The sequence below is a fragment of the Cnephaeus nilssonii genome, assembly GCF_951640355.1.
Source record: "Cnephaeus nilssonii genome assembly, chromosome: 14".
NCBI lineage: Eukaryota > Metazoa > Chordata > Mammalia > Chiroptera > Vespertilionidae > Cnephaeus > Cnephaeus nilssonii.
In genome coordinates, this window is record NC_137085.1 from 37,594,143 (window position 1) to 37,619,943 (window position 25,801).

The 25,801-nt window shown below is 40.1% G+C and overlaps 1 protein-coding gene across 1 annotated transcript in view; it reads left to right on the top strand.

The window, feature by feature from the left end:
- LOC307110799 (guanine nucleotide-binding protein G(q) subunit alpha) overlaps window positions 1–25,801 on the top strand; it is a 266,990-nt gene that overhangs the window by 93,870 nt on the left and 147,319 nt on the right. Inside the window, exon 2 of the mRNA XM_079790176.1 lies at window positions 5,092–5,276. Within this exon, the coding sequence (XP_079646302.1) occupies window positions 5,092–5,276 (185 nt within the window). The remainder of the gene's footprint in view (window positions 1–5,091; window positions 5,277–25,801) is intronic.

Sequence of the window (25,801 nt, forward strand, 5' to 3'; positions counted from 1 at the left end):
ATAGTCCTGGTTACTATAACTAACCTACCCATCTATTCTGTTTCTGCTCACAGTTGGTGAGATTAAATTCAGTTAATTTCTATACTATTTTAAAAAACTACTACTTTCTGCCAGAAGCATGCTGGGGATAAAGGGGTAAATATCCCCAACCCTTACCCTCAAAGGACAGACTTTAAAGGAGAGGAAGTTATGATGACTTTGGTATTAGAGCCACTCAGTTTGAGGTTCAGGGTTCCAATTTAAGTGGAAGAAAATACGCAGAAGGCAGAATACATGTATTTTAGAGTATGTAGCCTGGAACATGGACAACACATGGATTGTATTTTGGCTCAGTGTTATTAAATCATTTTTATCTCAGTACTGTTAATTTTTTTCAGGTGTGGGTTGATGATGTGCTTGAGGGTTGAAAAGTTCTCATTGAAAAATCTGGTTCTACTATATCCAAGTTTATGTGGAAGTAGCCCAAGTTCAGCTTTGGTGATGCTGAGATTCCATATTTTAAACTATTGGCCTAAAATAGTGGACCTTAAAAGTACAGTACTTGAGTTATAATTGAGCTCTATGAGACTTGGCTTTGTTCTTCGCCATTCTTTCTCTGGGTGCTGGCCAATCCAGAGGGCAGGGCAGGGTCATTTGGCCTGAGCCTTCATTAATTAAAGGCTACAGATGTAGACTTCTGATGGTTTGACAATATCTCCAAATACAGTCATCAGAGGCACTGGCAGGATAAAACAAATATATTCATTGTACAACTTTAAATACCATAGTGTTTATAACTGCATTTTGGAATTTCTTCTTTTTCTTGGAAGCCTAGAAGACGGGGCAGTGGTGAGGTGTACTTTCTGCCTTTCTTTAAGGATAAAGAAATGGACCATAAGGACCCTTGACGGTCCTGACAGTGCAGTGTTCAGTAACTATTTTCCAGGACCTTTGTGTGGAAAGTGAGGACATCAGCATTCTTCAGAGCAGTGACACTAGTAACTGACATGTTTGGGGCATTGAGCAATTCTACATGGATTGTGTTTCACAGATCTTTTGTGGTCCAAGAAGCCAACTGAAGTGGGAGAGAAGGAACCAATGAGTCCATAATAGCTTTCAACAATAAATAATAATTCATTGTCATTAAGAAGTTAATGTATTACTGAATTTCAAACTGTCATTCAGATAGGGTGTGGAATAAGAAAAACTGACCTGCCTTTACAGATTAATTGGACAGAATTATTTACAGATCACATGGTGCAAATTGACAGAATAGTCGGTGTAAACTTTAGTGATGCTTAGTATGAGCAGGACACATGGATTAAGTATGGAATTGTGGCCCAGGCTGTATGTGGAAACCCTCTTGTGTTGAAGAGCCTAAAATGGAAGCATCAGATTGTGTGTGAGAGTGTGTATGACTAGTAGGCTGTATTCTAACAGCTTACAAAGGGATGCACTCCACAGTAGGACATTAAATTAACATTTGATGTTTGTTCTGATGGAAGTGCATGTGAAGTGAACTGCGGATTGCTCTCTGTGCTTTATCTTGATCCAATGGGTTGGGAAGGGAAGAAAGTATCCCTGAAAGCTAATTTTCATGCTGGATGAAGTGGCTTTTTAAATAGCGTGAGTCTTAAATAGTCTCATTTCTGGGTGTTTTGAGGAGCTGGGATAAGAAAAGGCAGAGTACTTGCCCAAAGCTACTAGTGACTTTTCTGAGGAAAATCTTCAGCCACATATATAGAGACTACTGAAGGAGAGAAGCAGGATTTTTGTGGGACTCACACCCTTGTCTGTGTTGATATGCTTGTTAAAGTTACTAATTTATGGGAGATTTATTTAAATTAGCAAAAATGAGACACACCCCCACACATACACAAACATTTTATGTCAGGCTCCTTGCTAGATTTTATTTTATAAGTGTCTTTGGAAATAGCACATTTCTATTTCTTTAGATAGGTCAAGAGTAATTTGTGACCTGTGCTGTGAAAGGAGATTAGCCACCACTGCATTCATGAAGCAGTCTACTGGTGAAAAAGTTGGCTTTCTTTCATTCAGAGTTAAGTAATTGTGAAGTCTCTCATTATACTTTCATGTGGCCTTAGAAAATAACATAATTTTATATAATTTGGGAATAGCTGGAGCTTTTTATTGTACCAAATATTTTCTTCATACTAATCCTGAGTAGATTGTTAAAATGCCCATTTCAAACCCCTGAGAATGTTGTGTAAGTGTATAAAAATAGAAGAAGTACACACTCCTTGGGTTATACATTTGTTAAGAACAAGTCATTTGTTTCCATGACAAAACTCTTTTTGGAACAAAGAAGCTGAGTTTTTTGCTTGGTTGATAGTTGAGTTCATATACTGTCTTTTGGATTAAATCCAACTATTTTAGTTGACTACTTTTATCATTCTGCCTACAACATTTGGGTAACACAGATTTTCTCCTAAGTGAAGCTTTGGCTTCACTTTGAATTTGCTGCATTTATATAATTAATATATAATCCTTTATGTTTTTGCCAAGCACTCTGAAATACACGGTCATTTCATCCTCTCAAAAATCTGTAAGGTAGATGTATTTATTATCCTTATCCCATGCAAAGGAAAAGGCCTTGAAGAGGTGAGGCATCATGGCTGAGATGACATGGCTAGTAGCAGCCGGCATGAGGGCTCAAGCCCAGCCTTCAGTTGCCTAGTTTGGGTTTGTCACTACAGTTGACCCCCACGTTGTTCAAGGGTCAACTGTAGTTGACCGTGTATTTCAGAGTGCTTGGCAAAAACATAAAGGATTGAACACAAATTGCTTTTAGTTTTCCTTTACAAGAGAGGGGCTATTCAGGAGGTGGAGACCACTGTTTCCCCTGTCTACATTGGAGATTGGACATAGAGGGGTGAAAAGAAGGAGGGGTACACATGCATGTTCTGGGGGACAGGTACTGGATTTATTAGTACTTTGGTGGAGAGTCAGGAGCCTGGATTCTTGTTTGGGCTCTATCATTTCTCCATTGTGATTGCCCTTCAGAAGAGTGTTAAGTGCCCAGCTGGTGTGGCTCAGTGGTTGAGCATCAACCCACGAACCAGGAAGTCTCGTTTCAATTCCTAGTGGGGCATATGCTAGGGTTGCAGGCTCTATCCCCAGTAGAGGGGGTGCAGGAGGCAGCTGATTGATGATTCTCTCTCATCATTGATGTTTGTATCTCTCCTTCTCCCTTCTTCTCTCTGAAATCAGTAAAAAAAAAAAAAAAAAAAAAAAAAAAAAGAACAAAATACCCCCCAACAAAAAACAAACAAACAATCAGAAGAATGTTAAGAGAATAACTAGAAGCAAGTGCTTTATAAATAAGATTTATTGAGAAAGGGCAGAGGAAGAAGAGAGTACCCTCTGTTTCCTTGCCTTCCCGCTCGTTCTTCTTATTAAGCTGTTTCGTCTTTCCTTTTGGTATTGTACCACTCAGGTCCCAGCAGAAGGCATATGGCTGCCCCAGCTGGGTGACTAAGGAGAGTTTTATACAGGGACTCTTTACAAAGGTGTGAGCCAGGTGTAGATAACCAGTGAGGGTTGGTGCAGTAACCAGGGCCCCACAATAGCTGGGCAAGGGGAGGGTGTAGGTACAAGAACATGGAGAGGGCCACCCATCTGGGGCTGGGGCCTCTTGGAGGGGACACAGCATACTAGTACCTGTGGTGCTCTTTGCAAGGAGGGAGCTGGAGGAATAAATGCCCATCCTCATTCTCCTGTTCCCTGGTCTCCTCCTGATGTCTCCCACGGACTAAATCCAAGTGGAAGACTGAGGACAAGAGAGATGTTACGAAATCCTTGCCGGTCCGCCTCCTGGGGCACCAAGCAAGAAGAGGAAATGAAGAGAGGGACTCTGGGTGTGTCTGGGGCAACATGAAAGTATCTTACTTTGGAGTTGATTTTTGAATTCTTTTTTCGTAACCTCTTAATTCCTTCCCATTCATTGACCGATCCCACATTCTTAGGAGACTTCATGCAGGAGACTGCATTAGTGTGCTGCCCAGGGGCTTAGTGAATAGGTCCAGAGAGTTGCCATGCGTAGACTGCTCTTGCATAACGTAAGTGAAACACTAGCTAGCCAATGTAGTTTGTGCTTCATCTACTCTCTTGTTTTTATTATTTTGTTTTTGGAGGATGAGTATACAAAAGCTTCTTGGATAGCCAGGAGGAAGGCCCTGTTGCTTGATTCTCTTTCCTTTTCTTCTCATACCATTAACCTCACACATGAAGATTTCTTGTTATTGTTGTGGGGGGAAAAACGGCAGAGATTCTGATTTCATGGTTATGTCTTTAGTTGGGCTGTCAGAGCAAGCCTCTGTGATGGGGATAATACACAAAGAAGCAATCTAGTTTTTCTCCAGGTACCAGTTTTTTTCTATAACTTGTTGATTGATAATGAGAAACAATTTCACAGCTTTATTTCCATGAGAGATGCTACTTGTTAGATACTCCCCTCCCCCCAATATTCATGGTTGGGATTATACTCAGCACCGCTCCCCCCCCCCCCCCCCCGCCCCCGGAATCAGTGTATTTGCTGCCCAGAAAAATCTTCATTCCTGTCTGTTTATTGTGCTCTCTGTATACCCCATTTTCAAATAAGAGAAAGTGTCTAGAAAAGGTTAGGCATTTTTCTCTTGTCACCCTCTGAGCAGCTTTTGTGTAAGAGCATTGTCATTTCCAAGCCCAAATCCTGGCCCAAGTAAACAGCCTCCTGGAAGCCATTCAGTTATTCCCTCGGGAAGAGCTTTATCAAGTGTTTACTCTGTTCAAAAGATGCTGTTTTCATTGTGTTTCTTAGAAGATACATGGTTATAAATCACTATCAAAATTCATGCTGAGTGGCCTCCAGTGGGGTGACAGTTGTTGTTTTTTAAGCTCCTCTGCCTCTGAAATGAACTCGCATTCTCGGATTTGGCTGAGTGTTCACCATGGGTGGCATGTCCACCCCGTGATGCAGCTCTGCTCTCCTGTGATGTTCCTCTGAGCAGGCGGTTGGGGAATGTCAAGTCCCAGCTGGCATTTCTGGTTTAGTGTCTGGGAGACTGTGGGGAGGTGTCATGATCTGATGAGCTTCTGTTGTGTATCTTTCAGGGACTGGAGAGAGTGGCAAGAGTACGTTCATCAAGCAGATGAGAATCATCCACGGGTCGGGATACTCTGATGAAGACAAAAGGGGCTTCACCAAGCTGGTGTATCAGAACATCTTCACGGCCATGCAGGCTATGATCAGAGCCATGGACACGCTCAAGATCCCCTACAAGTACGAGCACAATAAGGTAGGCGTGCTGCCCATGGGAACCACTGGCCAAGACATCCGCCTCTGGGATGCCTAATGGGTTTTTGAAATGTACATTTTTTTAGTCTCTTCTAATTGGGACTTTTAATAGTACAATAGTTGTTTTTAAATATTTTTTCCTTAAATCTTTAAAGTCACATCTATAAAAAATTAGAGTTGTGATCTTAGCAATATCAATGAAAGGCATATTTGGATGTTCGACGATAAATATGTGGAGGTTTAAAATGTAAGGGCACACATTCCATTGAGAAGACAATTTGGAAGTTCAAGACAAACTGACCAAAGTGAGAGAATTCAGAGAAGAGGCGTCTTGCTTCAACCTCCCACTCTTTGTGCTTCCTTGAAAAAAGAATGAAAGTAGCTTAAGACCATTCTGTCTTGTTTAATTTTGGACTTTGTGACTTCCTTTCGGTAATACCACAGGCTTAATTTTATTTCAAAATAGGTCCATCTATCACTTCCAGTAACCTTTCAAACATGTTCCTCTGCAATAGTGTTAAAGTCATGGAAACGTCTAAAATCATTTGACAAAGGGTTAGGAAAAAGAAATAGAAATTTGCAGCTTCTTAGAAAACAAACAAAACTTTTCCAATATCCAGCATTAGTTCTTAATTGAAATAGAAAAACAAGTTTATATTTGGGTGAAAACAAATGCTGTCATTGCTCACCCTCCAGATATTATAGATACGTGATTCCAAACAAGGTGGGTGCCTCTGCTGTGGCTGCAGGTGTGAGTGACCTTGCCGTTGCTCCTCGGAAAGCTCTCAGCTGCCTGCGGTTACACCAGGGAGGACATCTGTGCGGAGGCCCCAGCTCGAGGCAAAGGAAGTCTATTTGGAATTTGTAGAAATGCTTTACAGTCTGTTTTCTTCCAGTCTGTGAATCAGTGCTTCCAATGACGTACACAGTCTTATTCCTTAGGGCTTCTATCTAAGCTGGTAAAATCTCACCTCCTTTGACAAAACACTGCATTTGCACCAACAGTTATTTTAGTGTCTTCAGTCTGAACTTCCATTCTCTCAGTATTCTTGATAATCTACTCTTGAGGATATTTCCCTGTACCAGGCCCAATAGGTAATAGCAAGGAGTTGGTATGCCCGGTGTGACTCATAACTAGATTTACCTCACAAAAATGAATTATAGGTGAAATAAAGCAGTTTTGTATACCTTCTGTTACCATCTAGAAGTTTCTAACTATATAGATCATCTTAAAATCAGACATTTCTGTTTCTTGGGTGGTTCCTTGAAATCAACGGACTGTTTCTTGTCTAATGATATCCTCACACTTTTTTTTTTTTTTCATGGCAACAAGAAAGTCTCTCCACAAATAACAGAGAAACCCTCCACAAATGATCCTTCCTGCTTCTGTTCTCAAAAGTGAAAGGATCTGGTCAGATTTGTGAGCCTGGGACTGGGGCACCTGAACCAGATGAGACTGCCTGCATATCTAAATCTCAATTTAGAAGGATCAGGGTTCCCCACCCCCTCCCACCACCACTAACGAAATGTCATGTAATGCATTTCTGAAGCAGGCAACATGCTAGTTTTGTTGCAATTGTGAGACAGTTCTGTTGAAGGAAATTTTCTTAATGCCAGTGACTTTTCCAAACTACAGTTGGTGGATAGTATGATGACCTGATGAATGTTGGCTGAGTTATCACATGTGTGGTGTGATTGATGTGTGGCAACAAATACATCACACACAGATACATTCACAATTTACACCTTATCATAGTCTCCATAAATTATACCAAAACAGTTCTTCTTTCTTGGATGCTCCAGGAAATTCTTTAGGACCTTGCCTTGACTTTAGAGGTTCATATGAAGATCATTTATTGTACAGTCACATAGAAGTGGAAATGGAGTGGAATTTATGCCTTCTTCATGTAGCACATTGAAGAATACTTAACAGTGTGTGTTATTTGAGCTCTTTGTATCAATTCTTGTTAAGTAGTCTTTACTGTGTTGAATACCATTCAGTTAGAAATCAACATCCTAAAAATTATGTTAATATGATTTTTCTCAAATATCATAATTATCCTGTGAAATCTTACCATGTCTCTTGGTTACTTAACACACTTTCTAAAAAAGTGACATGAGTGTGTTCTGACTTCTGAATTAAACATTCTTCAATATGTTTAATCCCCTTTAAGTCATAATATAAATTATTTTCACATTTGTTCCATCTTCACTACAACATCTATATTCTAACGCATCACACTCCCCTTGCTTCATCCATTAACTTCCTGAGCTCTGCCCACTCCTTGACTTTGTTAATACTTGTTAAGGAATTATGTTCTCTCCTTCCTGTTCCACCCAACTGCAGCTTCCTCCTAGAGTTCTCTACTTCCCCCTCCCATAGCACTAAGTAATCCCACTCTCCTGTAGCAGAACCTCCAGTGGAGTATTTATAATTGTCTAGCTTGTATTATTTATGACAATCTGGTGTTGATCTGATTTCCTTGACTAGACTCAACTAAGCTCCTTGAAAGTACATGTATGTCAGTTTCATCTTGGTATTCTTCATTGTCCCTGGCATTGTGTCTTGTACACAGTAGAGGCTCAAAACATTCCTTGTTTTATGAATAGCTAAATCATTTGTAAGCTTAAACAACTGGAACCTCCTTTTCTGCTTCCAACGTGGTTGAGATGATTATTCAGATAAACAAATAGCTGTCAAAATTGTTGATCTGCATAAGAGAAGAAATGCCATGTGCTGTCAGAAATAGGCAGAAATTCACAATTCAGGAAGAGGCAAGGGAATTGCTGAGGGAGGGGCCCATGGAAGAAGAGGAATGGCTGAAGTGAATGTTCAGAAAAGGAATGTGCACTCCTTGAGTAGAATTCTTCTAGAGGAGAACTGGAAAATAAGAACCAAAGTATGGTATAGGATATGTTTGTGAAAGGTTTTGAATCCAGACTAAGAAATATGAGTTTTATTTTCTTGTGTTCATAATACTCATTTAAAAATGACATTTTATGTTTTGGTTAGAATTTTCTACAGAAGTTTTTGGTAACAATATGCTTTATATTTTATAAATAGTTTAAGGGATTTTATGTGCATTTTATTAGCAATTACTGGGAAGAAGTGCATTGTGATTTATATTATTTTGTGACATTAAAGCTATAAAATAAATAACCATTTTATTTTTTAAAAAGCTTCTTTGCATCACCTGCCACATTGGCCATTATCTGTTAGTAGCATAAATAAAAATACTTTCCAGGATTGTCCAGCCTAACTTTATACTTGCTTCTGAATTCACTTATTTTATAAGGCAAAGCATAACTTACAAATGATACGGCCTATTCTTAAACTGGAAAACTGCTTGAGTTTTTTTGCTGTGGAAATGGTTCTGGTTATGGAATGCACACCAGAATATTGGAATTTCTTTTGCTCCTGTGTGTTACTAGATTGAATCAAGAGTCCCTCTGGTTAGGTGGGGGTAGGGGGGAGTAGGAGGGATGGGGGGGGGGCGGCTGTGCAGTGGCTACGTCCCCCCTTCCCCCCATAGCACTAAGTAATCCCACCCTCCTGTTCTGTCCTTAGACTTTCTTTGCCAAACAAATAATGTTTATAGGTGAGCTGCTTGGACTCAGCCCACGTGAGGGACTTCACCGTGAGCTAGGGTTTGTTTCTTCCACAATGGTACTTTGCCGTTTCCCTAAACACAACTGTTGATAGCTGATGTTGAAAGGGATTAAGTATTTGTTGCATAGTCAAATCAAAAGTTACACTTAAGGCTCCACTAGGCGGAAGGCATTGGACTCTGAGATTACTGCATCATTCCTTACTTTCCAAAAGGGAGAATTTTCATCACTATTATATTTTTATTTTCTTATATAGATGTACTCTTTTGATTATTCTTTGCTTTGCTGCTGAAATCAGCTCTTAATAAAAAGGAAGAGACGAACAATTTCTGTGCTTACCTGGCTAAGAACTGTCTGGAAGGTCTACACTGGGAAGGAGCAGCTCATTAGGTTCAGACCCTGGAATTTTTTCTGTAATTACTGTCTGTACCTGGCAGTTGGCAAGCTTCCTGCATTGCCTGCTCCTTTGCACATGTGTGTGCCTTGTTTTCCCAGTCACATTGCAGATTAACTACGGTAAGCATGCTTCTGGTTTTCTAATTTGTCTCTCCTCCACAACATGCTGCAAATGTGGTAGGAGTTTTTGTTCATGGAGTGGATTACTCCAGATACAGATCCTGGTGTCCCTTTATCGTTGCCTCATGCTTTCTGTGAACTGTGAAATCAAGGTATTCTTATGCCAGTTCCAAAGTATCAACAGGCTGCAGCTCCCTTAGCCAGTCCCAGAAAGAGAAAAGCATCGGATGCAGTGCTTCTTCAAGGAGTCCTGCTCATGTTGGGCGGGCAGCGTCACCTTCTCTTCCGTTCTAGTTTCCACTTTTGGACTCATGACCACAGCTCATGTGGTACCGAGGCCGCTGCTGCCTTCGACTCCCCAGCCAGCAGTGTGCAGGCCCCACACCGTGTGTCCTCTTTCTCCTGGTCCAAAGGCCAGGAGGACAGGTTGCTACAGTACCTGCTGTCCTGTGTGAACTCTTCTAAGAAAGGACTTGTCACAGGGGAAGAACCTTGTTAAACACAGTTCCAGCTTTCGGAATCTTCTGTACTTCCTGAGAAATCCAAGATCTCAGAAGCCATTTTTCAAAAGAAAAATGTAGCCGAGATCTTGGAGAACTTGCCAACTTATTCCTGCCTTTGATGAGATGAACAAGTGATTTCTGTACTACCTTTTTCAGCATGAGGGAATTTTCTCCTGCCCTTTTCACCACGAGGGAATTTTCTTAGTTTACAGAATGCTAAGAGCCTGATTTGATTTTAATATTTCTCACTTACATAATAAGCACACACTGAAAGCAGAAGTTGATCAGTGTATGTTTTATTCCTCTGAAGAGTTGTGTCCGTTAAGGTTCTCTGCTCGGAAGCAACAGAAGCCAGCACTGGCTAACTGAAGCAGAAGAACTTGTGGGACGAGGAGGTCGCTCTGAGAACTGAGGAGAAGCCAGAGGACCAGCTCTTGGAAACCAGGGCAGGTTTGAGGAACTCATCTGTGAGACAGATGAACTCTGACCCTTTTTAATCTTCTTTCACTCCACTCGAGATACAAATTCCCAGGAAAACTTGCCTGATTGGGCTGGGCAAGCCTGGGCAATTTGATTGACAGCCTCTGAGGAAAACGTAGTTCAGTTAGTAGAAGAAGGGGGATAATGCTCGCACAAACCACAATTATCCACTGCAAAATCACACTGTCAATTTAGAAAATAAATTGGCATCTGGATTCTCTGTAGCAGTAAACTGTTCAATTTTGCCCAGCGTTTGCTAAGTCCCAAAGTACAACTGCTTGCTTACCCTGGGCTTGTTCAGCTTTGGGAGCTGGAGGAGGTTGATGGTTCGTGATTTAGTAACAGTTACACATGAAACGAGGAGCTGAGTTAGAGCCCAAGCACTGCATAACGGAGTTACCTTGGCATTGGCACATCTCTCCTCCCTAGGCCTAAATTTCTTAACTCTCCAAGCCTGAACGTCCTCATCTGTAAAATGGGACAGATGATGATAGGGTTTCAAGGGTTAAATGTATAATGTATATGGACATGCTTTACAAATGATTAAAAAGGAGTTTGGAATTATTATAAAATGAATTGTCATCATGGAGAAAATGAATACTGCTAACTTTCCATTTATATTAAAAATAAAACAAACAGAAAATAATTTAAATAGCATGACCAGATTTAGGAGGTTTCTCAGGAAAACTTTCCTCTGAGTGACAGTCATTGAAATGGGATACCAAGGGAGGTAGAGAAATCTCCTTTTCTGGTTGTGTTAAAAAATAGAATGTATTTTTAACATGTGAAATTCTTTAAGGAAATTTTGTTGAAATAAGATAAAAGATGGACTAGACAACCTCTGAATCTTTCCCCACACTATTTTTTGCATGCTGATTCTTTGATTCCACAACTCTGACAGTTAAAGGTATTTTGTTATCATTTAAAGCTCCTACCTTTTTTGAACTTGATCCATTCCAGAGCACTTACAAACTAAAAAAAAAAAAAAAAAAAAGGCAGTAAAAAGATTGATTTTGATAATGGCCTCTAGCCCAATGGAGATTTTTCTTTCCTTGTATCTAAATCCCATAGTAATTATAATATTTACGTTTCTGTAGCTTTTTTTTTTAAAAGCAGTGTTTAAAGTTCAAAATCAGATGCAAGATGGTGAATACCAGAGGAAAAGGGGGGTGTGGGAAGGTAGGAGAGGGCAATGGGAGGATACATGGTGATGGAAGAAGACTTGACTTGGGTGGTGTACACACAGTATAATACACAGATGATGTATAATAGAATTGTATCCCTGAAACCTATATGATATTAAACAATGTCACCTCAGTATAGTCAATTAAAAAAATCAGATGCAAGTTTTGTGGGCATTGTTAGTGATAGTTATTTTAATTCCATTGTTGGCTACTGGCCACCAAAGACAGCCTGCACTTTTTCACAGGGAAACCTTCTACTCCCGATTCTGTAAATTTTGAGAGTGTTTTTCTTAATAAATAGTCTAAAGGAATCTAGAGACTCATTATGACTGATTTGATCTGTCCACCACCTTTTTTTGCCGAGGTTGGTTTACCACTTTCTCTGAGAACTTTTATTGGGAGCTGAATCACCACTGATTTGCTAGTACCTGTATCAACTGTCCAAGTCCCATTGAATACTTTCCTTTCTCTTTTAATGTCTTTTAAATACTTCATAGCCACATTTTCTTCTCCTCCTCCATCTATCCACGTTCCATTGCACTTCTTTATTCATTTTATATCCATGACAGCCATGTAAAAATAGACAATGAATATGAGATTTTTTTTATCCCTTTTTCTTGGCTAAAATTAATCTATAATCCTGAGGCATGCTATTATTGATGCAGAATGAGCATCTTGAGTTCAGTTTTATCAGAGGAGACTCTGAAGCCAGGAAAGACTTTAGCAATAGGCTAAGGCTGCGTTCTTTTTCTTTTGGTGGGGGGGGGGGGGTAATTTTTATATGCTAGAGAGCACACACATCATCAGTATTGAGTTCATGTATTTTACCAAATAGTATAATTGTTCTCCATAATGCAAACATCTTCCCTTCCTTAGGGCCTTTGTTTATTTCTTTATTGAGCCTATGTTGGCTGCCTACCTCCGTACAATGACTTCTAGTTTTCCTAGATTAACAACATGACATTTTTATTATCAGTTACTTTATTTACGAAGGGTGATGGAGCTGCTGTGTGGTTTTGTCATTATTCAGTGGGGTCATGTTCCTTTTCACTTCAGCATTTCCTCTAACAAGAGTGGGATCTGGACTATGAGTACAATGGGCTTCTACCAAGTTCTCTTCCCCTACCTCCTTTTTAGGTTAACATTGCTCTGCACCACCCAAATCTGGCTAATTTGACACCAGAATCCCTTCTGGTTTCATCTCATCACTATCCATAGGATATTAGAAGGACTGAACAGGCTCACCTGGGTTTGTAAAATTTGTTTTGTGGTTTCCAACTGCTGTGGAAATAGATCATCTAGTGAGGCTCAATGTGAGGACTGTAGTCAGGTAAAAAGGCAATGCAAGCTGGTTTTGCCCTTTTGTTAACAGTATTTTATTCCTATTATGTAAATTTTTAATTAATTTATGTCTTAATGAGGGTAGCAACTCATTTAGGTTAAGTAAGTAGGGTTATTAAGCACAGGCAGAACTATAGACGTATGTTTCCATATATATATGCACACACACTCGTGTGTGGTTGTTGTCTTGTGCATTAGAAATGACTGTTGGACACTGTTTATATATGTGGGGATGAAGGTGATGGAAGACCAGCATCCTCTCCATATTGTAAACATAGAATGACTGTCTTCAGATAACGTTTCCCTAGCTTACTTCTCTAGTCCTCTGTGCAGCCCGTCTCATCTGAAAGTAATTCATCCCATGTGTCTGTGTCTTCAGCTAATTCACATTGGTTACAGTTGGATGAAAGGAAGAAAAGTAACACTTGGGGGCAGAGATAGGGCTTTAATTATTTAAATTAGCACAGTATTTGGCACATAGTTCTACTCTGTTAAATAAATGAGCGAAAGTATCTTTTATGTGCTAGTCAGCATAAACCAATTTGGCTGTTTTTTAAAAAGTGCTCTAAGGAACATTACTGATTTGTCTAAACACATGAGAGAACGCTGCTTAAGCAATTTCCTTCTAAATCCCTTTCAGCTGCTCAGACCTTGGATGTCCAGGACTGACAGCCAGCATATAAAATACATGTGGCATAGTTTAACACGTTTTAGTAGGAAGTTGTGAATCTGGTCATTAGGCTGTTCTTAGTTAACTCCTGGCAAAGCATCACATAAATACTTTCTTTTTTCTTCTAAATCAAGTAATGCATGATTTTCCCCTTCATTTTAAACCGGTACATCTACTTTCAATTAGAGAGGCCGAATGTATTTGTTGGAGCCAAGGAAAGTGAATGCCTAATGAAGTCTGAAGTGATCTAGTGAGGGTATGAGAAATGCTAGCACTTTTCCTTTTCATTCTCACCCCATTGAGGAAGTAATTTCAGTTCCGTGCTTACTTTCTGCTTTTGTAGGGCTTGCTTTATATTTGGCAAAGCAACAGTTTTGCTTATCTAAGTCATGTGTATCAAAGCCTAAAATCTTATTGTTTCTAAGATACTGTACTCTTATTCTCCACTATATTGTTTTGCCCTAAATCAGTTATACTTGCTACATAATTGGGCTTTTAAATAGGATATAATTAATATAATCACGATCTTTATGAATATGTGTGTGTGTATATAAACACAAATATCAGCAAGCAAATGTCCTTAAAAACTAATGACAATTTTATGTCCTGTCACATAAGGACACCTATCTTTCAAGGAATAAAAAAGTATTTCATTAAAAGCTATGATTACTAACTTTGGCTGACACGTTGTAAACTTATACTTTGAACACATTTTCCTGATTTTATGTTTCTTAAAGTGAATTTGCTAAGATGATGCCTTTCAGTCATTGCCATCACTACTTTGTAAGGTGAGTATGCATTTTATTACAGTCTCGTATTGTTTAAAATGAGAAGTGACTTAGAGAAGTGGCATTGCTGGCATATATCAAGAAACTTGGTATCTCTGCTGAGATGAACAACAGTAGTAGATTGGTTGGTAGGTTATATGCTTCTTTCGATGTACACACATCCTCTGTGGTAAAAACTCTAATGGTTTTGAGCTAAAAAGAGGCTGTAGTGACAGTAGTAGACGTTGGCATGTCTAGGTGGTGGTGAACAGTTAGTGGTTCTGTGGTGGGAGTTCAGTTAGGTGATCGCTTTTGTGCATTCTTCAAGACTAGCCTAGTCGTCCCTCTCTTGACCTTTATAAGCCATTTTTACTGTCTTTTAGTAGGCTCTGCTATGACAGAGGGGGTTAGGAGTGTGTAACTATTTAGCTAAATAGTACATTGCAATCAAACCCTCACTAAAGTTGGGTGTGAAAATACTTTGGATTCTGTTATTCTTCAGTTGACCTTGATCCCAGGTTGTAATGGAAAATTTGGTGTTAACAGTGCTGTCAGAGTTTTAGGAATTTTAACCTTCACAGGGCTAAATGGTACCCCCTCCATATAGTTGACATGGGCATTAATGAGAGAATATAGAGAGACTATGTAAAACTTTTAGGATAACATCTATATAGTAAGCATCTACTAAATGGTTGTTGTGAATTCTTCCAAGAAAGTGCCGGGTCAGGAGAAGTGTATGGGCCTTTGGGTAACGTGTAGAATGTGTGAAGGAGAAATTGTTGATTGTTTAAAGGTATTGAAGAGGCTGTGACTCAAGAATGAGAAATGGGTTCCCAGTATCAGGTACACCAGTGGTTTCCCAAAGGCAGTGGCCTGTCCTCTAATAGGACCTAAGATAGCTGGTCTTGAATGTAAGCGATGGTGGGGAAAGTAAGTAGAAGGGGTTCATGGGTCCTTGTTACTCCTGAGACTAAGGAGCCTCGAGAATTCTGCTAGTGTATCTTGTCTTGATTCCAGGCTCTTTGCAGCCTAGAGAGGGCAGCCACTCCAGTGAGGAAAAGGAAAGGGGCCGAGTAGGAAAGGGGAGAGAAAACCTTTGCCCAGTGCTTCTGGGCCTGATGCATTGCCAGGTATTTAATATGCTCAGAAGTATGAAGTGTAGGGAGTAGTGCTCTAGTTTCACAGATGAAAAACGTTTAAAACGTGCTTCCCAGTTCACTCAGCTTGTAACTTTATGGGGCTGGATTTTAAAACCAGAGTTGGGCTTAATAACTCCCAAAAGGCAGTTCATATACTTGACTCCATAAACACCTTTGACACCAGGACACATACAATTTAATTTCCTTACGAGAAAGAGTACGTGGAGTTCTGTGTGGCCACTCCAACTTCTGTCAGGGCCAGGGGAAGACTGCTCTGCTCACTGCTCTGTCCTTGTACCCAGCACAGTGCCTGATCCCCAGTCGGGTGCAGTAAATATTGTGGAACAAACGAATTGAGGAATAACCAAAGGGCGCTGTGTGATATTATTACTATTGTGAGCCTTGTAAGCCCTTAATTTTTAACAACTATTCATTTGACTTCTGCTTCCTGACTGTATGCTTTTTTATTTCTTCCTTTTATTTTTGATTGAAAACATGGTTATTTGTTTAATGTCCAATTAAAATTAAAACAACAATACCCTCAGCATTTTTTCATTTTCTTCAGGCCAGAGTAAGTTTAAGACATGTGCTTTGCTTATAGGGACTTGTAGTCTTATTGGAGGGGCAAGATTACTCAACAAAATTGTTTGCTTGTTTAATCTGCAGTTAAGACAAAGTTTCTACATGAAGAAATATATATTGTTTCTTCCTTTTTGTAATTTCCCTTCCTTTGTCCTCCTTCCTGCCATTCTGGGTGGTGCATGTAGTGATGCATCTGGCACTGTTGAGTGTCTGTCTTCCCACAGTTGCCCATGGGATGGTCTTTTATGGGAGCCAGGGGAGGTGTCCGAGCCGCTTCTGCACTCTTGGTCTGCCATCGGGTCTTGATCTAGACGCCTATAAAGATGTAATCACACAGTTCTATGATACACTTAGTCACAAATCAAGAAAGTGATGGGAAAACTTAAAAATTACTTGGCTAAGTACTATAATACACACATAGCTATAATAGGTGAAATTAAAATATGGTATTTATTTGATTGGGTGTTTTCATAAGGACTAGATTGTTCCTCCCCCCGCCTTTTCCCAAATGGAACTACATTGGTTTTTGCAAATATAAAGACACATGTGTTCATTGTAAAAAGAAAATTCAGGCAACATATAAAAGCAAAGGAGGAAAGTGAAAATTACTTGTAACTTTACCATGTGAAAAAGCCACTGTGAGCATAATGATAAACACACTAAGATTTAACTATGTACATTTACATATAGGTTCACTGTTGACATTTCAGCAGCTAAATATATTAATGCAATTAGTGGAACAAAGATCGTAACTAGCCTTACAGCTGGTCATGTATGACAATGAATGAAGTTAAATGAAATACAAAATAAAAATCTTTCCGTTCTTAGAACTTTTGCAATGTCAGATTATAGATAAGGGAGTGTGGAACTGTATATAAATACTGACTTTTTATTGGATATATAACAATACTTTATTTCTAATTTGCTTTCTCACTTGTGCTGTAATGAACATTCTTATAGGATAAATTGCTAGAAATGGAATTGCTGGGTTAAAGTGTATACATACTTTTAACCCTTTGCCCTCGCTTGCTTTTTTCTCGATTCCTTTATTCTACTCAGGATTTAATTTTTTAAATACCCCAGATTTTACAAAGCGCGGCAGTAGAATAAAAAACTGGAGTTTCTTTTCATACAAACTTATTTATTTGGATTTTTTTATATTTCAAATTATTGATACATTCAAAGAGTAATTTTAATCTCGACATCCGAGTGCAAAAGGTTAAGGATTTTGATAAAGATTGCTAAATTGCCATCCTGAAAGATCATTCTGTATTACATACAGTGTAGGGGCTGAGTATGCTTGTTTTTATCATATCCTTGCCAACTTGGAGTTTTATTAACATTTTAAGTCTTTTCACTTCAATAGGTGAAAGTAATGCTTTAGTTTATTTTCTTAAAGAAACTATTAATGTTCTTTTTGAAAAATATGTTATTAGTGATTTTAGAGAGAGGAGTAGATAGAGAGAGATACATCAGTGAGATAGAAACATTGATCAGTTGCCTCCTGCATCCTGTACGCCCCCTACTGGGGATCAAGTCTGCAACCTGGACGAAATGATGACTTGGTTCATGGGTTGATGCTCAACCACTGAGCCATCCCGGCCAGGCAGTGATGTTGTTCTTTTTATAATTGTTTGGCCATAAACATTCTTCTAGATTCATTCCAGAAATTGGGTCATTTTTAAATTGGGTCATTAGATGGTGGCTATTATACTTTTTTTGGCAATATTAATTATATGTCAGGTAGGATCACTTGCATTGGTTATTTCATTTGAAAAGTGAGTTTTGATGAACAAATGTCACTTGTAGGTGACAGTAAGCTTGAGGCCAGATATGTGTTTAATCCCTGGCTGGCGTGTTGTGCTTATTCTCAGATTGTAGCTCATCATAGCGCCCCGTTGTTTAGGATGGAGAAGTGTAATAATTCGTATGTGAGGAGTCTTTTGAGAATCATTTGGACAGAAATTTTCTGAATGCAGAAGGGGTGTTGAATGACACTCACATCTGAAGCGTTCAGTTTGAAATCTCTCCCAAGTTACATCATCAGTCTTTGGCAATATTAAGCAAGTCTATACCCAGTGACCCTGTGCAGTTACCTCATGCAGTTTTCAGACAGATAGGAAGTAGTATGGTCACACTGCCTATTCTAAAGAGGACTTTCGATGGTTCATCTCCTTTCATTCTCTAGGTCTGAAAAGATCTCCCCTGAGCTTGAGGCAGTGGTTCTCAGACATTGGTAAGGCCTGAAATCACCTGGGGAGCTTAATTACCTGGCAGATACCCAAATCCAGCTATCCCACAGACACCCGAGCAGGCAGGTTTTGGACTGCCTTGAGAAAGGTAGCCCAGCTCTGATTTTAATTCGATTATTATAACAGTAGTAATAACCACAGCAGTGACTTCCTACTTGTCAATGTAAGTATTGTTATAATAACAATATAGATCATAAAATTCTTAATAGTACTGTTATGAATGTTATAAATATATCTGATAACTCATTATTCTATTTTAAATGAATGAGGAACTTTTGGATTCGTCATCCTTAATATCTTATCAAATTTTACTTCCTGGTCGTAGAGAATGCATACTTGAAATAAGGTCCATTCTTAACTTTTGAACGTAGAGAAAACAAATATATGCAGGATTTTTATGATAAATCATTTTAGGAAGGAGATTCGTTTTCTTTCATTGAGCAATAGAATACTACAGGCAAACTAAAAATTTTCCTATTGACATTATCTCACTATTGTACATTTGATTAAGTTTGCATTTCATTTCCTTACAGTTGTATTGCGTGTATCTTTCTTTGTTTGTCTTTTTTTTTCTTTTAATGAGCCTGTATGGAATCTGGCTTCTTCCTTGGAGATCCTATCACAACATTGTTCTGAACAATTGATGCAAGAAAGCAGAACGGGTTTGCATCATTTTCCAACATGTTGGTGTGTTTCAGCATTCTGGAGTCAAAGAAATGTAAAAGAATTTTAGCCTACACACCAACTGCAATTTGGGTCACCCGAAAAGACTTGCTAATTATTTGACCTAAGCACTAATTATTTTATGAACCTTGTTCTTAAAGCATAAGCAAGTGTAAACTTCCATCAGCTTCATTATCCAGATCCCTTCGCGCTCTGGAAATTGATTATTTGTGGTCACTGCAGTCAGCTATTTACTAAACTAAGAGCAAAAGTATGCCAAAATGTAAAAGAGAGACTTCTGACCCAGCAGAAGCTGGATGTATCATTAGTCTTCTATGGACTCACTCCAGCAAATGTTGAACCTAGCAGGGGAGAGGACGTGGCTCTGTCTTCCGCCAGCAAGTTTGACCTGGCTTGCCCAGTTATCCAAATAGATAAAGGAAGTCAAAAGCCACCCCATCACTCTTTTTGTCAGGGCATTTACATTTTGCCTTCAATTTCAAAACGATGTGATGGGACTTTTTGTTTTGTCTTAATGTTTCCCCGAAACATGGAAGGTCCAGGTAGCCTGGCTGTTAGGTGTGAGGAACCAGGCACTGATTTTTATGTGACCTCCTACAAGAATTATGGCCCGGGAGCTGCCATTAGAGAAATGACAGTTCACTTTTGAACAATTTTGTGTTTTCTCCTTTAAAAATAAGATATATTTACTTGTGCTTTAATGATAGGTTTGGACCAGAAAAGACAGTTTCAGAAATTATTTTGCTTTCCATCCCAGCTTCTCCCAGGTGGATCACTTGCCCCCCTGTAATCCAGACTGAGCCTGAGGGGAAGTCATCCTAGTCCCCGGGGAAAGAGAAGGGAATTAACATTTAATGAGAGCTCCACTCTTAGCCAGCTATTTGTCCCCACCCAGGTACCAGATGTCCTAGGACATCTCAGTGTCCCATTTTATTCCTCACACTCTCTGCTACTGTTCTCTTCCTCCATAAGTGAGGAAATGGAGGCTTTGCGAGGTGAAATAATATTCAGGGTTGCAAAGTGGGTATGTGACATCTCTAGATGAACCTAACACCCGGGCTTTTGTCGGGCCACCGTGAGCGCCCGCTCCATGCTTGCTGCCCGAGTCCTGTGTCTGTGACCAAGCCCACTTAGGTGGAGTCAGACCCTGGGTTCCTCAGACCTGAATCTTTCATGTCCAGTCTCCTCCTCATTCATAAGTGCCTGACCTTACCATCCTGAGTTGACCTCTCTCCTTATGACCTCTGACCCACACTATCCATGACACCTTCCAGCCCTATCCTGACCAGCCCGATGCTCATTTCTTCCTAGCCTTGCTCACATCATTTCTTCAGCTAACAGACCGTGATGTCTGCCTAGAGATCAGTGACAGCTATGAATTTTACGTCCTCCTATGGTTATGAACTGGGCATGATGCTGAGGGCTGGGCCAAATTGCAAAATTATTAAAGCAAAAACTCCAAGATTGCATATTGAGGTGGTACATAAAGTAAAACAGGGCTTTGAAATAAGTTAACTCAGTTACTGTGGCTCACAGTTTAGGACGCCGGCTGGCTGATTAGCAGCGCTTGTACCCTCTCATGCCACCAAGGACAAAGCTGGGGGAAATTTCACAGTCTCCTTTCAAACATATCCTGTTTCATCCAGAAACAATTTGGAATTCATTTTCCTACACCAGTTTAGATTTCGTAAACCCCATTCTTAAGCCTGAAATCAGAATGCATTATTGCTAACATTTTGTGGATTATTGATGTTTAAATTAATTTAGATCTCCTGTCCTTTATTATTTTTAACATTCTCACTTGCCTTTCTTTCTTTCTTTCTTTCTTTCTTTCTTTCTTTCTTTCTTTCTTTCTTTCTTTTCTTTTCTTTCTTTTCTTTCTTTTTCTTTATTTCTTTATTTCTTTATTTCTTTCTTCTTTTTCAAAGTAAACGTTTTAACAGATGTCAGACCAGGTATCCCAGCTGGTACTGTCATAACCTGTTCAGGTATTCCTTGCAACTTTGCACAGCAAAGTTTCATTGTGGAATTCAACAATGAGGCTGAGACTTTTAATGAAGTAGGATGCTAATGCTAATAGCCATAGTACTATTATTGAAAAGCATGTTTGGTGAAACTTGGAGATATACCACAAGTATGAGAAGAAAATATTTTTTTCATAAGGCAAATTTTAAATTATATTATTTGGAAATTAATTGTGATGACAGCAAGTAGAAAGCAAATAAGATATATTTTAAGATATATATTTTATGTGTGCTTTAGATATAAGAAAATTCTGAAAGTTGCATTTTGCTTTACCCAGTGGGCTATAATAAATTTAATTAAATTTAATCCTAAAAGGTGAGCATTGTTAATTTACTGATAAAGAAACTGAATTCAGAAAAGCTAGGTATTTGGGCTGAAATTGTAAAAAGTACAAGGAAGATGGATTCAAATTAGAATTTTTGGGACAGCGGTGTGAGGAATACAGGGGTGAGTAAGGTATTAGAGGGAGTGTGATGTCCAGGGAGTGTGGCGTCCTGGGAGGGACAAAGCCATGTACCAGCTACTAAGGGAGTGAAGCGGAAGGGAGAGCAGGCCTGCCTGCAGAGGAGGAGACACGCGGTGAGATTTGCGCTGGACCCTGAAAGCTGGGGCGGGTTCTGACAGATGAATGGGAGTGGGGGAAGGGTGAGCAAAGGCACAGAATAAGAAAGCACAGGACAGTGCCAAGGAAAGCAAATGAGGCAAGTCTTGTGGTGGGTTGACAGGTGGAAAGGTACAAGGGAACCAGATTGTGAGGACCCTCAATTTCACACTCCTGAGATTGATTCCATCTGCCTTGAGGGCCATCCAGAGCCCAGGGCAGGAGAAGGAGGGATGGGAGACTGTGCTTTCAGAATACAGGTGAGGCCAGTGTGACACGTGGCACTGTCACAGTGATGGGCAACCTTTTGAGCTTGGTGTGTCAAACTTCGCCAAAAAACTGAGCATAACTCGGGTAGTGTGTCACTTTGAGGAAAAAACATTATTTCGCAAATGTTTCATCCTCAGGAGCAGCAAATGTTTCATCCTCGGCATGCGGCCGCCTCAGCGGTTGTGTGTCATCAGAAATGGCTACGCGTGTCAGTGCTGACACGCGTGTCATAGGTTCGCCATCACTGGTCTAGAAGCAGGAGGAACACCTGGGGAATGAGGTGGTGCGATTCCAAACCAGGTCTGGGGAAGGGAGATGGGAGAAAAATGGTAGTTTGAGGGGGAATCCAGAAGCAAAATTCAAACAAATTCCTTTTTTAAAAAGATATATTTTATTGATTTTTTACAGAGAGGAAGAGAGAGGGATAGAGAGTTAGAAACATCGATGATAGAGAAACATTGATCACCTGCCTCTTGCACAACCCCTACTGGGGATGTGCCTGCAACCAAGGTACATGCCCTTGACCGGAATCGAACCTGGGACCTTTCAGTCTGCAGGCCGACGCTCTATCCACTGAGCCAAGCCGGTTTTGGCCAAACGAGTTCTTTTTGTTTAGTTTTTTTTTAATATGAGACTAGACCTGGGTGTGTGGATAGGTCAGTGGAAATTCGTTGTTTAAGAGGGAAACTGTTGACGATAGGGAGAACATAATATAAAACAGTTTTGGAGAAGCAGGCTATCCATTGCTTGAAACTGTTGGAAGTGAAAAAAGAATCGTTGAAGTTCAAGTTCCCATCACTTCCTTCAGAAATGGTAGGCAGGATCATCTGCCGAGCAAGAGGGGAGTGAGTAAAGAAGGGATGTTAGGATGGTGAGAAGCATGAAGGGAAAAATTGCTTAAGGTGCAGAAAATTGGGAATTAGTGAAAGAGTGAACCTGAGAGGAATTGCTGAGAATGGCTGAGCACCCCACATCTAACCACAGGGAGGTGTTATCTGCTGCCCTTCTGGGTAATGGCTTCCAAACAGTCATCATTCAATTTTCCATGATAAGGGAGAACAGGGATAACATGAACGATTTATATATCCTGCCAAGCCCCAAATCTCATTTAGCAATAAATTTCTTTTGCAGTAAAACATTTTAATGTCCCCTGATGAGTGTCAGAAGCATCTTTTGATTGTGGTGTTTGCGAATGTGGTTGTCAGAATGCATAGTCCGTGTGGCCCCCGACAGCTCAGCCACCCCAGGATCACAGATTGGCTTAGTAAGGAACTATGTTGAGCCAATAAATTTGCCCACTTTTGAGGAGTCTCCTAACACAGTGAACAAGTGGACCTTGGAAGGGCTGAACAAACCCCAAAGTGGGCAGCTTGAGAGCATGTGACACAACTTAAATTATATGTTCTCCTTTAGCTAGCAGTTCCTCTCTGCAGAATTTGCTTTTGAATGAAAGCTTTTGTTCATGCTGAATCAATAGCACCTAGCACAGTTCTTGCATGTAATATGTGCTCAGTACATATTTGTTAAATAAATATGTGACAGAAACACTCATAAAAGTGTGCAAAGGCGCCCGGCCAGTGTGGGTCAGTGGTTGATCATCGACCTATGAACCAGGAGGTCACAGTTGGATTCCCTGTCAGAGCACATGGCCGGGTTGCAGGCTCAATCCCCAGTGTGAGATGTGCAGGAGGCAGCCGATCAATGATTCTCTCCTATCATTGATGTTTCTTTCTTTCTCTCTCTCCCTCCCTCCCCCCTCCCCCCTCCCCCTCTCCCTCCCCCTCTCCCTCTCCCTCTCCCTCTCCCTCTCCCTCTCCCTCTCTCCCTCTCCCTCTCTCTCTCCCTCTCCCTCTTCCTCTTCCCTCTCCCTCTCCCTCTCCCTCTTCCTCTTCCCTCTCCCTCTCCTTCTCCCTTTCCCTCTTCCTTTCCCTCTCCCTCTCCCTCCTTTCCTCTCTCTCTCCCTCTCCCTGAAACCAATAAAAACATATTTAAATTTTTTTTAAAAGTGTGCAAAGGCACTGTTTTCCACTAGTATTCTCTGAGGTCCAGCTAGATAGTCTTTCACTTCGGCGTTTCTGCCATGTTTCCTCCTGCACATGCAGCCCACCTCCCCATTCTTCCAGATTCTTTTATGAGATGCTCTGAGCATTTATCCCACTTGTGATTATATATTTGTTAATGTGATTCTTTGAAGAATGTTAATCTTTCTCATCAAGCTCTGATCTCCCTGAGAGCAGGTTAGTATCCTCTCACCATTATATCTGAAGGGTCCTGCTGGTACACTGCCGGCTACAAAGCAGTGCACACATTTGTGCGCGTGCACGCACACACACACACACGCGCGCACACACACACACACACACACACACACACACACACACACATTGTGAGTTAGATTCTGTACAGCATTGTTTTTAAGAGTGAAAACTTGTAAATGACCTAAATATCTATCACTGAAGAAATAAATTGTGGTATAGCCACTCTTTGGAATTCTATGCAGGTGAAATTAACAATGAAGTAGAACTGTATGTACCAATTTGGGAAGTCATGAATGATGACATTATTATGCTTTAAAAAACCCCCAAAATTTGCAAACTATTATGCTTAATATAATCCTTTTTTTAATAAAAATATATATGAAAGAAGGAAATAAACACCTCAAAATGCATATATTATAAGTGAATAGCAAAAAAGTCTAAATGGATATATAATAAACTCATAATATCTTCCAGTATCAGACTAAGTTTTTTAGTTACCTTTTTGTCTTCAAAGAGGAAATATAGATCAACAAAGAGGTTGATTTTTGAGCGTGGAATCAAAGCTCGATTTTTATTTCTTTTGTATGTAATTTATTTGAAAAAATGTAGCTTTGTTGTCTGTAGATTTCTTTCACTACCCTAGTCATTCATTCATTCATTCATTCAAGATATTTAATAAACACCTATGTGGCAGGCACTGGTGCTAAGTATTATATATAATAAAGAGCTAAGCAGCTCTCAAGTTGTTAAACTGCTAGCTGGGGGCACAAGCAAGGAAGGACATGGCCAGTTTACAATATGGTATAGTAAGTATTATCAAAGGAAACACTACATCAAGCACATCAAACTCGTGGCCCACCAGCCATGCTTGCACTACATCATACCCTGGACCGGTAGTATAGCCTGGATGGGTGAGGGGGACAGGAGGCTCCCTAGGACTTTTTAATTAAAGCTGTTATTTATTGAGTGCCTACTGTGTGCAAACCTCTGGTCTGATTTAGCACATTCCCCGCCCCCCAGGAACCCATAATCAGTTGAAGAGGGGTGATAGCAAGTGTGTGATGTATTGTGCATTTTATTAGCACGAAGTAACACAAATGCACAGCATGTGAGATACTAGTAGTAACCTCAAATTGGAGAGAAAGAGGGAGAATAGCCTAGATTATCCTGTGACAGAGCAGTTGGCCTCTAGGCAATTAAGAGTGGCTGTATTTTATTCCTTCTAAAGATGCCGCCCTCCCATAGATTTAGGGCCCATGATAATTCTGGATAATATTTCCCACCCCACCTTCTTGGCCCTTCCTCCCATTCACTTGCTTTATTCTAAATGAAGAATGTCTTGGATCGCTTTTTTCTCGGAGAAAGCCTCTTAAAATGATCATGGATTTTTTTTTTTTTAAATCACCGTAATTTCTGAAATGGGACAGTGGGTTTGAGCGAGCACAATGGAGTGCAGGGGAGCAGGAAGGAGAAGGCCCAGGTGCCTTTCAGCCGCACACCATGGACGTGGCCAACTTGGATGCTTGCAGCAGCCCTCCAGATCCTGAGTGGCCTCACTTCATTCACGGACGCCTTTTCTTTGGTGTTTCAGGGTCATAGGACATAAATCAGGAGTGTAAAGTGGAGAGGCTCTTTAGGAGACTCT